This window comes from Sapajus apella, unplaced genomic scaffold (genome assembly GCF_009761245.1).
Source record: "Sapajus apella isolate SASKATOON/1434 unplaced genomic scaffold, GSC_monkey_1.0 scaffold25, whole genome shotgun sequence".
In the NCBI taxonomy this organism is placed as follows: domain Eukaryota; kingdom Metazoa; phylum Chordata; class Mammalia; order Primates; family Cebidae; genus Sapajus; species Sapajus apella.
In genome coordinates this window covers 10,713,139-10,726,979 of record NW_022436965.1, presented here as the reverse complement: position 1 = coordinate 10,726,979, position 13,841 = coordinate 10,713,139, and the positions used below count along the sequence as shown (strand labels likewise).

The following is a 13,841-nucleotide window of genomic DNA, read 5'->3' as shown; positions in this document are numbered from 1 at the left end:
ATTACTAAGTATCATAGAATATGCATTCCTCTTTTAAAAACTTATAAAAGCTGCTCAACATCATTAGTTATTAGAGAAATATGAATCAAAACCACAATGAAATACTACTTTATGCCCACTGGGGTGGTTATACAATAAGTATTGGCAAGGATGTGGAGAAATTAGGACCCTGGTGCATTGCTGGTGAGAATGTGAAATGGTACAGCTGCTTTAGAAAACAGTTTGGTAGACTAGGTGCAGTAGCTCATGCCTGTAATTCAGCATTTTGGGGGACCAAGGCGGGTGGATTACTTAAGGTCAGGAGTTTGAGACTAGCCTGGCCAACACGTTGAAACTCCGTCTCTAATAAAAATACAAAAATTACCTGAGAATGGTTGGTGTATGCCTGTAGTCCCAGCTACTCAGGAAGCTGAGGCAGGAAAATCGCTTGAATCCAGGAGGCGGAGGTTACAGTGAGCCAAGATTGTGTCAGCCATTGTACTCCAGCCTGGGTGACACATTGAGACTCTGTCTCAAAAAATAAAATAAAATGAAATAAGATAGATAAGGTAAAATAAGTAAAATGCAATTTGATATTTCCTCAATAAGTTAAACATAGAGTTACTGTATGACCCAGAAATTCTACTTCTAGATATGATACCCAAGGGAATTTAAAACGTCTACACAAAAACTTACACAAGAATGTTTATAGCAGCACTTTTGATAATAGCCAAAAAGTAGAAAAAACCCAAATGTCTATTGGCTGATGAATGGATAAAGTATTGGTATATTCATACAATGGAATATCACTTGGCAATAAAAAGGAATAAATCCCTGATACATGTTACATGATGGGTGAACCTTGAAAACAGATAACAATAACTCATAAAAGACCACATGTTATATGATTTGGTTTATATGAAAGGTCCAGAATAGGAAAATCCATAAAGATAGAAAGTAGATTAGTAGTTTCCAGGGGAGGAGAGGATCATATGATGAGTCACTGCTAATAGGTATAGGGTTTCTTTGAGGGTGTAGATAATGACAATAGCTGTGCAGTTTTGTGAATATACTGTAAACCACTGAATTGTACACTTAAAAGAGTTAATTTTATGTTCGTCAATTATATATCACTTTAAAAAGTATAACAAACAAAACTTATACAGCAACTTTGATAAGAATGTCCTGTATTACTGATATGTATTAGGTTTCAACCCTTCAGAGACCAAGATTCGAACACCTGACGGGAAAGTGTGGCAGGAGGCTGAGTTTCAAAACATGAGTAGAGAACTGTATCGAGACTTAGCACTTCACTTTGCAGGTGAGAATAGAGCTTTCTTATGTTTTGAGTATTTTGTCATACATGCTGTGCAATTTATAATATTTACACATAAAATTGTCACCAAACAATATTTTCTTTCTCTAACTGCCTGGTATACTGAAGCTGTGGTGGTTTGAGACATAAGGCTCTCTTAGCCTCTAGGCTCAGCTCCAGGGTTAAAATTAGCCTACATGATTAATGAGACAGAAACTAGGCTATTTTTAAACTGAGGGACTTTCAGAGTTGGGACTGCTTGATTTGAAGGAAACATAGCAAAATTTAGTTGAAGTTTACCTCTGCTTAGGTGTCTGAGATCTTTGAAGTAATAAGCAATTTGGGAGGCAGCAGATAAGATATTTATATGAGAGCAAGATACAAAAAAAAAAAAGTATGATAGGAAGGGATTAAGTTAGGAATTAGAAATAAGAGGAACCCATGGAAGACTGAAAGAGGGTAATAGGAAGGTTATACTAATAATAGTACCACCTACCGAATAGTATGAGCTTGGGCAAGATTCTGAGTGGTCTTTTGTATTTTTTTTTTTTTTTTTTTTTTTTTTTTTGAGATGGAGTCTCACTCTGTTGCCAGACTGGAGTACAGTGGCATGATCTGGTCTCACTGCAATCTCTGCCTCCCAAGGTCAAGCAGTCGCCCTGCCTCAACCTCCCAAATACCTGGGACTACAGGCATGCACCCCCACACCCAGCCCTTTTTTTGTATTTTTTAGTGGAGACAGAGTTTCACCATGTTGGCCTAGGTGGTCGAGATATCCTGACCTCGTTACCTGCCTGCCTCAGCCTCCCAAAGTGCTGGGATTACAGGCGTGAGCCACCGCACCCAACCGGTCTTTTGTAGTTCTTACAGCTGAAGAAATAGAGGTTCCAAGAGTAATTTTCTTAGGGTTGGATAGAGTAGTTGAGAATTGAAGCCAAGATTCAAAACTAACTCTGATTCTAAAATTGAGGTTTTTATAGTAAGCCCTCATAAAGCTTCTGGTAATACATTTCTGTGGCATTAAGTGTCCAGTCCAGTTTTCTTGCTATTATTATATAACACTCTGTTCAGAAATTTTTTCTCATGTGGAAAGGAAGAATAATGCAATTGTTAAGGGCAGAGATTTTGGAGTCAGCTTTCAAGGGTTCCAGTTCTGGCTCTGCCGCTTATTAGCTGAGTATATTAGCTATGTTACATAACTTCCTTTTCTTGGTTTTCTCATCTGTGAAATAGGAATAATAACAATATACCTGATAGGATAGTATCATTATAGACTAGTAGAATATGTCAAAAGACTTTTACATTCTGCGTTCTCTTTTGTTATGGTAGATGAACTATGATGTTCCTAGCCAAGACTAACCCATCTACTTGCCTTTTAGATTCCATTTGATCTTGTGTATTTAAAGATGTTACTTCAGCCTTATTTCCTTTTTTTTTTTTTTTGCATCATCAAGCTTTCCCTCTACCAGATCATGCTCATCAACATACCATGTGATAGCATGCTGTTATAGCAGCCATTGTAAAAGAACCCCTCATTTGGCCTTGCGTTTCCCCAGCTGCTGCCCTGTTTCTTTCTTGTTTTCAGCAAAACCACAAAACGTTGCTTTATGCTCATTGCCTCCAATTTGTCTTCTCTCTTTCTCTTAAATTCTTTCTATAGGTGTTTGTCCCTATTTGTCAAGATCATTGGCTGGGCGCCATGGCTCACACCTGTAATCCCAGCACTTTGGGAGGCTGAGGCAGGTAGATCACAAGGTCAGGAGATTGAGACCATCCTGGCCAACACGATGAAATCCTGTCTCTACTAAAAATACAAAAATTAGCTGGGTGGAGTGGCGTGTACTTGTAATACTTGGGAGACTGAGGTAGCTACTTAGGCGGCTGAGGCAGAATTGCTTGAACCAGGGAGTCCGAGGTTGCAGTGAACCAAGATTGTACCACTGCACTCCAGCCTGGCAACAGAGTGAGACTCTGTCTCAAAAAAGAGAAAAAAAAAAAAGATCATCAATGACTTCCACATTGCTAAATGCAATATTTAATACTAATTCATTATCTTGATCTCTCAGCAGCATGATCGATCACTTCTTTGAAACTGTTCGCTTGACATCTAGAATACTATAAGTATCTGGTTTTTCTCATAAGTCTATTCTTTTTCAGTTGTTTTTTTTCCTAATCATATGGATGCCCCGGCCTCAGTCCTCAGTGCTTGGGCAGGCAGGCAGGTTGGCTTGCTTTCTTTCTCCTCTCTCTCTTAAAAAAAAAATATTTTTTTTCATTCCTTACCCCTTCCTTTTCTTCCCTTTCTTTCATTTTCTCTCTTTCCAGTCCCCCTCCTTCTACTCACCCTATTTTTCCTTCTTTATTTCTTTATTTTTTTTAAAACTTATCTATATGCATACAAGGCAGATTTATCTAGTCTCATGGCTTTAAATGTTCTCTGTTGCTAATGATTCCCACAATAATGTCTTTAGCCCACACTTTCCCTCTGAACTCACTTATATGCAGCTGCTACTTCCATATCTCCCCTTGGTTGTATAATAGATCTCTCAACCTTAATATATCCAAAATGGAACTAACTAAATAAATGTGGTCATGTTATACCCCTTAAACCTGTTGCTCTGGTAGTGTCTCCATGTTAGTTAATTCTATCCCTATAATTGTTCCAAATCTTGTCATTCTTGAATATCACACCCTCATCTCATATTTTGTATGTAATATTGTCCGAAATATACTTAGAATATAGTCACTTTCACCACCTCTCTCACCTCCGTCTAGATCAAAGCCACCATCAGTTTCTTATCTGGATTACTCTGGTAGTCTCGTCTCTGGTCTCCCTCTATCTGCTCTTCTTCTAATGAGTCTATTGTCATCACAGCTTGCTAAAATTTAATTTGGATCGTGTTGCTCCTTTGTTCATAATCTCTTAACAACCTTCCATCTCACTCTTGAGTAAAATCTGAAATTCTTACAATGGCCTACATAGCCCTACAGGATCTAGCCCTTAGTTATGTCTCTGACCTTAGTTCCTACTATTCTCCCTCACACTGACCTGCTTGCTTTTTTTTTAGGTACTAGGTATGCTCCTGCTTTAAGGTCTTTACTTATACTTACTTCCACTCTGTCCAAAATGCAGAACTCCACCTATATTTTAAACCACATTTATTCTGATCCGTAATTGAGGCTAATTTTTGAAACTTAACGTGTGTAATCAGTGTATTTCTGCAAGTTGGATTTTTTAAAAAGTAGTGAGTAATAATGCACATATAAAATACTTTATATGTTTCACTAGCATTACCATAAAGAGACCCTAATTTAATAATATTATATTGAGTATCTTGTAAAGTTTTTATATAGAAATTTCTAAATGAGATAGGAATCTGTGAGAGTGTTCACCTCTGAGATTCTATAAAATGCAGTGATCCTGACTTGGAAAGCATTTGTGAAACTAGGTAAATTTCTCAAGAGTTTCCTAGAAGAATAAATAAATAACAAAGAATTGGAACCCAGCAGTGGAGTAGTGGTAATCTTTAGATTTTTCCACATCCTTTTTTCCATATAAGGAGTTGATGTTGGTATTATACAGGCCGTAGAAATAGCCTCAATGTAGGTTTCTTTTTCCCTACCTGCAGCATATACTTTATACTGATTTTTCCTATGGTGGGGGGAGGATAAGTGAGTGAGAATCATTGTTATATTTGCTGTAAATGTTTCTGTATTTCAGATGATGTTTCTATAAAGGAGAAACCTGCCGAAAAAAGTAAAGAGAAGAAAGTAGTCAAGCCAGTACGAAAAGTCCAAAAAGTAGCACAGTTATCAAGTACAGAATGCAAAACAGGTTAGTTTTCTCAATAACATGTCCATCCCTTTTTAAAAAAAAAATTTTTTTTGTAATTATACTTTAAGTTCTGGAATACATGTGCAGAACATGCAGGCTTGTTGCATAGGTGTACACATGCCATGGTGCTTTGCTGCACCCACGAACCGGTCATCTACATTAGGTATTTCTCCTAATGCTATCCCTCCTCTAGCCCCCGTCCCACAACGGGCCCTGGTGTGTGATGTTCCCCTCCCTGTGTTCATGTGTTTTCATTGTTCAACTCCTACTTATGAGTGAGAACATGCGATGTTTGGTTTTCTGTTCCTGCCTTAGTTTGCTGAGAATGATGGTTTCCAGCTTCATCCATGTCCCTGCAGAGGGCATAAACTCATCATTTTATATGACTGCATAGTATTTCATGGTATATATGTGCTACATTTTCTTTATCCAGCCTGTCATTAATGGGCATTTGGGTTGGTTCCAAGTCTGGCTATTGTGAAGAGTGCTGCAATAAATATACATGTGCCTGTGTCTTTATAGTAGAATGATTTCTAATCCTTTGGGTACCTACCCAGTATGGGATTGCTGGATCAAATGTCATTTCTGGTTCTAGATCCTTGAGGAATTGCCACACTGTCTTCCACAATGGTTGAACTAATTTACACCCCCACCAACAGTGTAGAGAAGCATTTCTTTTTCTCCACATCCTCTCCAGCATCTGTTGTTTCCTGACTTTTTAATGATCGCCATTCTAACTGGCATGCCTTTCTCTAATGACCAGTGATGATGAGCTTTTTTTCATATGTTTGTTGGCTGCATAAATATCTTCTTTTGAGAAGTGTCTGTTCATATGCTTTGCCCACTTTTTGATGGGGTTGTTTTTTTTCTTGTAAATTTGTTTTTAGTTCCTTGTAGATTCTGGATGTTGTTAGCCCTTGTCAGATGGATAGATTTCAAAAATTTTCTCCCACTCTGTAGGTTGCCTGTTCACTCTGATGATAGTTTATTTTGCTGTGCAGAAGTTCCCTAGTTGAGTTAGATCCCATTTGTCAACTGTGGTTTTTGTTGCCATTGCTTTTGGTGTTTTAATCATGAAGTCTTTGTTCATACCTACGTCCTGAATGGTGTTGCTTAGGTTTTCTTCTAGGGCTTTTATGGTTTTAGGAATTACATTTAAGTCTTTAATCCATCCTCATATAAATTTACTTATTACTGTTAGCAAATATTCTCATTGTTTGGCACATATAAAAATTTAATACATTTATGTATCATTGTGTGTGTGTGTGTGTGTGTGTGTGTTTGTTTGTGTGTGGTTAAGGTGTAATTGACATAAACTGGACATATTTAGAATATATAGTTTGATACATTTTCATAGTTTTATACATCCATGAAACCATTTGTTCACCATATGTTCATCAAGATACTGAACACATCTGTGATCCCCTCAATTTTTTTCTATGATTATTTTTAATATAAGTTAACCAGATTAAAGGTAATTTTTATGTGGTGAACTTTTCTATACAAGGGGATTGTTTCTGACTGTCACTAATTCCTTTGACTTATTCTCAAAAAATAAATTTTGCACGTCAGAACTATGATGTTTCATACCAGCATTGGTCAGGTGGAACTCTGAATAGCTCAGGAATGGAAATAAGAATTCTCTAGTTCCATGACATTTTGGCCCTCATCCAAAGTGCCCAGATTTATAACTAACTTTGTTCCTTTGGTAAATGAGCTAATTTTAGTGTTCCTTGGTTTTCCCATATGTAAAATGGGAAAGCAGTATTATTTATCCCACAGGGTTGTTGTGAGAACTAGGAGTGAATACCCAAAAGCACTCGTTATAATACCTGGTATATGATAAGCACTCTACTGTTAGTATGACTCCATTAATAATAGTAATTATTATTTCTGCCTATATTGAAAATGGCTATTTGGAATGTCATATTAATCTCAGTAATTTGGGCCAAGAGAATGGAGAAAGTTGGGACCTGTCACTTTTGATCTGGAGACATTCTAAATTAATTAATTCATTATACAAGTATTAATATTTTTGAGCATTTGTTATGTGAGGCACTGTGCTGTACTAAACTTAGACAATATATTGATAAGCAAGATGCGTCTAGCCCCTGCCTTCATGGAGCTTATAGTCTTGTCAGGAAGTAGTAGATACGTTGTTACAATAAAGTATGATGAGTGCTGCAGTAAGAGGTCACGAGGTATTATGAGAATGTCAGGGCAGAACTGACAGGGTACTGGTTTTTTATTGTTTTTCCAGTCAAACAGAATCAATAGAATGGCAGGTAACACATTTTGTGACACTCATTGTTAACTTTAGGTGTCAGAGTGACACTGGCTATATACAGATAAAAAAATAAAATGTTACAATAAACAAGTTATCTGAGCATTAACAATTACATTTTATTTATTTACTTATTTTTGAGACAGAGTCTTGCTCTGTCACCCAAGCTGGTGTACAGTGGCACAGTCTTGGCTCACTACAACCTTTGCCTTTTAGGTTCAAGTGATTCTTGTGTTTCAGCCTCCCGAGTAGCTGGGATTACAGGCATGTGCCACCATGCCCAGTTAATTTTTGTGTTTTTAGTAGAGACAGTGTTTTGCCATGTTGGCCAGGCTGGTCTTGAACTCCTGGCCTCAAGCAATCCACCTACCTTAGCCTCCCAAAGTGTTGGAATTACAGGTGTGAGCCATCATGCCCAGCCAATAATTACATTTTTAAAAAGTATTATGTTTCATGTGTCATTATTAACATTATGTAATACTGTTGCCAGAGGCATAGTTTGAAATGAAGCACAGGAACCACTAATACTTATGAATGCTAATATTGGATTGTATTCATCCAGTTTTGTGGTAGGCCAGTTCTCATGTATGCACTGTGACAATGAGCTAGAGAGTCATTAAACTTGCTAAAGCTGTATTAATAGTTTATGTAGTGAAAATCCTGTTTTTTTTTTAACCAATGACTCTGTGTAACTGTTCCAGAAAGTTAGCATTTAGAAATAACTACTCAGCATATTCAGATGCCAACATGTATAAATAACTACCCAGTGTATTCATGGTTGCTTGTTTTTGATTCAGAAAATCAGGCTGAAATTAAAGAGAAGTCTGTTCTCTCATTTTACGTAAGAGCATAAAGTTTCTTATAAATAGATTGAGCAATGTACTTAAAACTCTTTAAATATTTTAGATAGACTGTATAAGGTTAATAACAAGGTGCAAAAACATTTATAAAGTAAACAGCACACATTATAACACACCTTTTTATAATTGATGTTTTTACTAAAATGATACTTCCGTTTAAACTTGTAAATTAAAGCCCTTTTTAAGGAAACTCTATATGGAATGTCTTTTATTATAACGACAATAAAATAGCATCACAGACAGTTGGAAAAATAGAAGAAAACAGATAAACTCACAATCCAGACTTCAATAAAGAACTAGTATTATTTTGTATGTTTCCTTATATTCACTTTAAAATCGTTATAGTATGTGATGGTATTCACTGTATATACACATTTTTTGTATATGTAAAATTTCATTTTTTGTTAGCATCTTTTCACAAGAACATTTCTATTGTTTCTTATGAAAATTGTCATTTGTAATGGTCATACAATATTCTAGGTAGAAACAGTAACTGTTCACATTCTTCAGTATTTGTTTACTTCTGATAGTATAAAAATGATACAGTCAACATTTACTGTTCACATTCTTCAGTATTTATTTACTTCTGATACTATAAAAATGATACAGTCAACATTTTCATTTATTTTTTTCTTTCTTTTAGATTATTTATATTGTATAAATTTCTGTTTATTAGATTATTGATCAAGGGGAATGAATACTGTTGGGGTCCCTGGACACGTAATCCCATGTTTGCCGTTTTTTTTTTAAAGAAACTATGCCCAATTATATTTCAACAAGTAATATATAAGCAGAATGATTTTATTATAATTTTACCAGCATTGGCTATTAATGTAAAAATGATTAAAATAATTTAATTAGACTTGAAGTGCTACTACATTATTTTCATTGTCATTCTATTTATTCCTTCCTTTATTTTCTTTCTTTTTTTGTGTTCTGTTCCTTTATTTTCTTTTCTCGTTTCGTTTCCTTCCTTCCTTCCCTCCTTCCTTCCTTCCCTCCCTCCCTCCCTCCCTCCCTCCCTTCCTTCCTTCCTTCCTTCCTTCCCTCCCTCCCTTTCCTTCCTTCCCTTTCCTTCCTTCCCTTTCCCTTCCTTCCTTCCTTCCTTCCTTTCCTTCCTTCCTTCTTTCCCTTTCCCTTCCTTCCCTTCTCTCCTTTCTTTTCTATTTCACTCAGTTGCCCAGGCTGGAATGCAGTGGCATGATCATAGCTGACTGCATCCTTGAACTCCTAGGTTCAAGTGATCCTCCCACTTCAGCCTCCTGAGTAGCTGGAACTACAAACGTGCATCACTGTACCCAGCTAATTTTTTTTAATCTTAATTATTTGTAGAGACAGGGTCTTGTTATGTTTCCCAAGCTGGATTCGAACTCCTGGCCCCAAGCAGTCCTCCTGCCTCAGCTTCTCAAGGTGCTGGGATTACAGGCATGAGCTACCATGCCCGGCCTCTATTTCTTATATTACTTTGCATTTAAACACTTATTCCATGTTTATTTTTTAGTTTCTATTTTGAAAAGTCTTTTATTTCATTGTTTTTTTTTAAGTCACTGTCTATTTTGAGATGATTGCTTAATTTTTAGTTTCTTAGAGTCCGAAGCTAGTAGATGAAAATCTTTTTTTTTCTCCTGGTAAACAGCTGTATTTATTGAAACACACTTATTTTTTATGAATTTTTATGATGAGGGCCATTTAAAATGATTGTACTTTTTAAATGTTATTGTTTTGTACATAGAAAAGTAGTACGTACTTTTGGCACATATCTGTAAAATATAATGTGAAGGTTCCTGTAGTATCATCCCCCTTCAAAAGTAATCACTGTTAACTCTGTAATATATTTCCTCAAAATTTTTTACATGTCCTTCGACTTTTTTTTTCCAGCAAACCAAACACTTGTATGATAAGACATATTTTTGTTCTGTCAAATTTGCTGCCTTAGTTCTTTTTTTTTTTTTTTGAGATGGAGTTTTGCTCTGTTGCCCAGGCTGGAATGTGGTGGGATGTGATCTTGGCTCATTGCAACCTCTGCTTCCTGGGTTCAAGCGATTCTCCTGTCTCAGCCTTCCTAGTACCTGGGATTACAGGTGCCCACCACCACTCACTCCTGGCTAATTTTTTGTAGTTTTAGTACAGATGGGGTTTGGCTACATTGGCCAGGCTGGTCTTCTGCCTTAGTTGTTGAGGTTTAAGAATCATTATTTGGCACTTAACTTTCAAAGCATTTTACACTTATTTCAGATGTTTGGGTAAATCAAGATATAAACAAATGGTTAACTGACTTGGGGTGCTTAACGTTTAAAAATATCATTGTATTGTAAATCTTTTGACCTTGGCAGATGAGCATTAGATTAATAATAAAACCTGTATGGTTGAGTCAATATACTTCTTAGAATTAAAATTTAAATTTTAAATTCAGTGCAATGTATTTTTTTTTTAGGTAGTAGTCATCTTATAAGTACATCTTCTTGGCGAGATGGACAAAAATTAGTAAAGAAGATTCTGGGACCTGCACCCAGAATGGAGCAAAAAGAGCGAAGAACAGCATCAAGTGACAGAGGTGGAAGAGAAAGAACTGCTAAATCTGGTAAGTAGCTGTAATTAAAATTATTGAGAAAACAATTAGTTGATATTAAGTACTTAGAGAATGAAAAAGTACTCTTTAAGAATGTGTTAGGATTTTGCTTTATAATTTTGAATGTAGCTCAAAAAAGAAAAAATGTTCTATTGGGCTTATTTGTGGATAATATCTGCATGTAGGTGTTATGTTCATGTTTATGAAGAATTTGGTTTATGCTGTATTAATCACATTTAGCTGTCATTGTGAATATGAAAGTATTATTTTAGTGAAATCATATTAGACTTTTAGGGATATTGGAGAGAATCAAGTCCAATCTGGTTCATCCCAACATAGTCAAACAAACATGGACAAACATTCACAAGGTTGGATTTTTTTATTTGACAGATTAGGAAACAGGCTCCAAAAGAGAAGTGATTTTTCTCAAGGGTATATAGTCAGTGGGGGCTAGATTTGGTGGTGGAACTGTTTAGTTTGACCCTCAAGCCCACTGTTTTTCTCCTATCAAAGTTTCTTGAGTAAGTGCTATTTCAAATAACTGATTACTTTTTCATGAACACTAAATTTGGGAAATGAAATATAAATACTCATATGCCAGTTTTATTTTTCAGCAGCCAAATTTGTTTCAGTTTAATTTGAACTTCTGGAATGGATTCAGTAATATGCAGTTGCAATGATAATTTGGCGTATAGAAGTCAATATACACATACAATACTTTGTATTTCGGCCTCTTCACTTTTATCTAGCTTGTTGTAAATACACTCGTGTATTCTCGGTCTCAAGCCACGTTACCAAATATTTAGATGATAAAATGATTTTTTTCTGTATATTTATGTTTTTTCATCCTTCACTGAAGAGTTGTAGAGGCTTATTCAACAAATATTTACTGAGTGCCTACTATATAGTAGGCACTACTCTAATCTCTAGGGTTTCAGAATAAGCAAAATAGATCAAAATATCTGGCCCTGTAGAAGAAGCATTCTAGTAAAAGGAATCATTATGTTCTTCATATGTTTCTTGCTAAATTTTGCCTTCTTTCTCTGGAAATAGGGTCAAATACACAAAATTTTAGAAATATTTCAGCATTTGTTTTATGAATGTTTAAAAATGTAAATGTGATCAGATGAGAGACCAATTTTAATCTTTTCCTCGTATCAACAGGAAGTGTAAATTAAAGTTTCAGAAATCCTTTGATAAACTTATCTGAACATAGTGCCATTTCATGTAATTATGAAATGGGTCAGTGTTGTAGAATTTTCAGAAAAACTAACACTTTGAGTGCCATTATTATTTGGCATATGCAGTCTGGTTTTTGCAGAGCTTCAAAAAATATCTTTTTTAATATTTTATTAAGGTATTTCCATTTCCTTGCTTCTCATTGGGATGCCTTCCACTTAAAAGATTGTTGACTTTTTTTAACAGCCTTTTGAGGGGTTGTGGAAAGAGAGAAATAGTAACATTAAATATGTGTATGAGAGATAAATCAAAATGCTAAATATTCATATCAATCATAAGAGCTATCCTTTTTTTCCAAAAATATTTAAAACTGTACTAAAAAAAAACCCAAGGAAATATAGTTTTTCAGAAGATTGAGATCCTTCTTTTACTGCTAAAAAGGGAGGTTTTTCTTTCCTTTTTTAATATTCTTCAGAAGACTATAGAATATTTGATTTTGAGTTTAAGATAAAGTAAAATGCTCTAATTTTCTTGTTAATGCAGTTAAATCTTAGGAATAAATACAGAATTTCAATATATCACTAACAGTTCATACTTTGCAGGGGGTCACATTGGAAGAGCAGAATCTGATCCCAGGTTGGACATTTTACATAGACATCTTCAACGAAACTCAGAACGTTCAAGAAGTAAATCTCGATCTGAAAATAATATAAAGAAACTAGCTTCATCTCTTCCAGATAATAAACAGGAGGAAAATACTGCCTTAAATAAGGACTTTTTACCTGTGGAAATTCGTGGCATTCTTGATGACCTACAGCTGGATTCTACAGCTCACACTGCAAAGCAAGATACTGGAGAGGTACAGAGTCAGAAGTCATCAGCACCAGTACACGCTCCTAGGAGTCATAGCCCAGTAAAAAGAAAACCTGACAAAATAACAGCTAACGAAGAGCCCCCTGTTATTTCCAAAAGGCGCCACTATGACACAGATGAGGTACGACAGTACATTGTTAGGCAGCAGGAGGAAAGGAAGAGAAAGCACAATGAAGAGAAGAAGGCTCAAAAAGAGGCCACGGAACAGAAAAACAAACGATTACAAGAGCTCTACCGGAAACAGAAAGAAGCCTTTACTAAAGTAAAAAATGTGCCTCCTTCTGAGCCATCAACAACTAGGCGACTACAGGAAACTTACTCCAAATTGCTACTAGAAAAGACCTTGCTTGAAGAGCCATCTCATCAACTTGTTACACAGGAAACACAGGTAATAGTAGTGACATATTCAAAGGAGAGTCATTCATGATTAGGAAACACTTATTTGCTATACTATTTACAAATTACTCATCATTCCTAGTATACTCAGATAATATTTATAATAATCGTGGCCTTCGTGAAATGTATTAAATAGGAAGAGTAATGAATGTGATAAATATGATGGAAAATAAAAGCTGAATTAAGAATTTGCTACAGTGATTGTTACTGATTTCTTTTCTTCTCATCATTGCTATTAGTTACATCCCTGCATGGTTTTTATTGTAGTACTGAGCAAATACAGTTGACCATTGAACAGTGTGGGGGTTGGGGTACCAATCCGTGTGCAGTTAAAAATCCACATACAACTTTTGATTTTCCAAAAACTAAACTACTAATAGCCAACTATTGACCAGAAGCTTTACTGATAACATAATATTGATTAACACATATTTTATATGTTATCTATATTATACACTGTATTCCAGTGAAATAAGCTAAATAAAATGTTATTAAAAAATCATAAGGAAGAGAAACTATGTTGACTATTCTTTTTTTTTTTTTTTTTTTTT

General features: G+C 35.5%; 1 protein-coding gene across 12 annotated transcripts in view; it reads left to right on the top strand.

The window, feature by feature from the left end:
• CEP350 (centrosomal protein 350) overlaps nt 1-13,841 on the top strand; it is a 151,700-nt gene that overhangs the window by 40,419 nt on the left and 97,440 nt on the right. For 9 of the 12 annotated variants that reach the window (XM_032291254.1, XM_032291248.1, XM_032291253.1 and 6 more), the window contains 4 exons: nt 1,187-1,300; nt 5,016-5,129; nt 10,708-10,854; nt 12,624-13,282. In XM_032291254.1, the coding sequence (XP_032147145.1) occupies nt 1,187-1,300; nt 5,016-5,129; nt 10,708-10,854; nt 12,624-13,282 (1,034 nt within the window). The remainder of the gene's footprint in view (nt 1-1,186; nt 1,301-5,015; nt 5,130-10,707; nt 10,855-12,623; nt 13,283-13,841) is intronic. The other 3 variants (XM_032291251.1, XM_032291252.1, XM_032291255.1) reach the window with 3 other exon arrangements.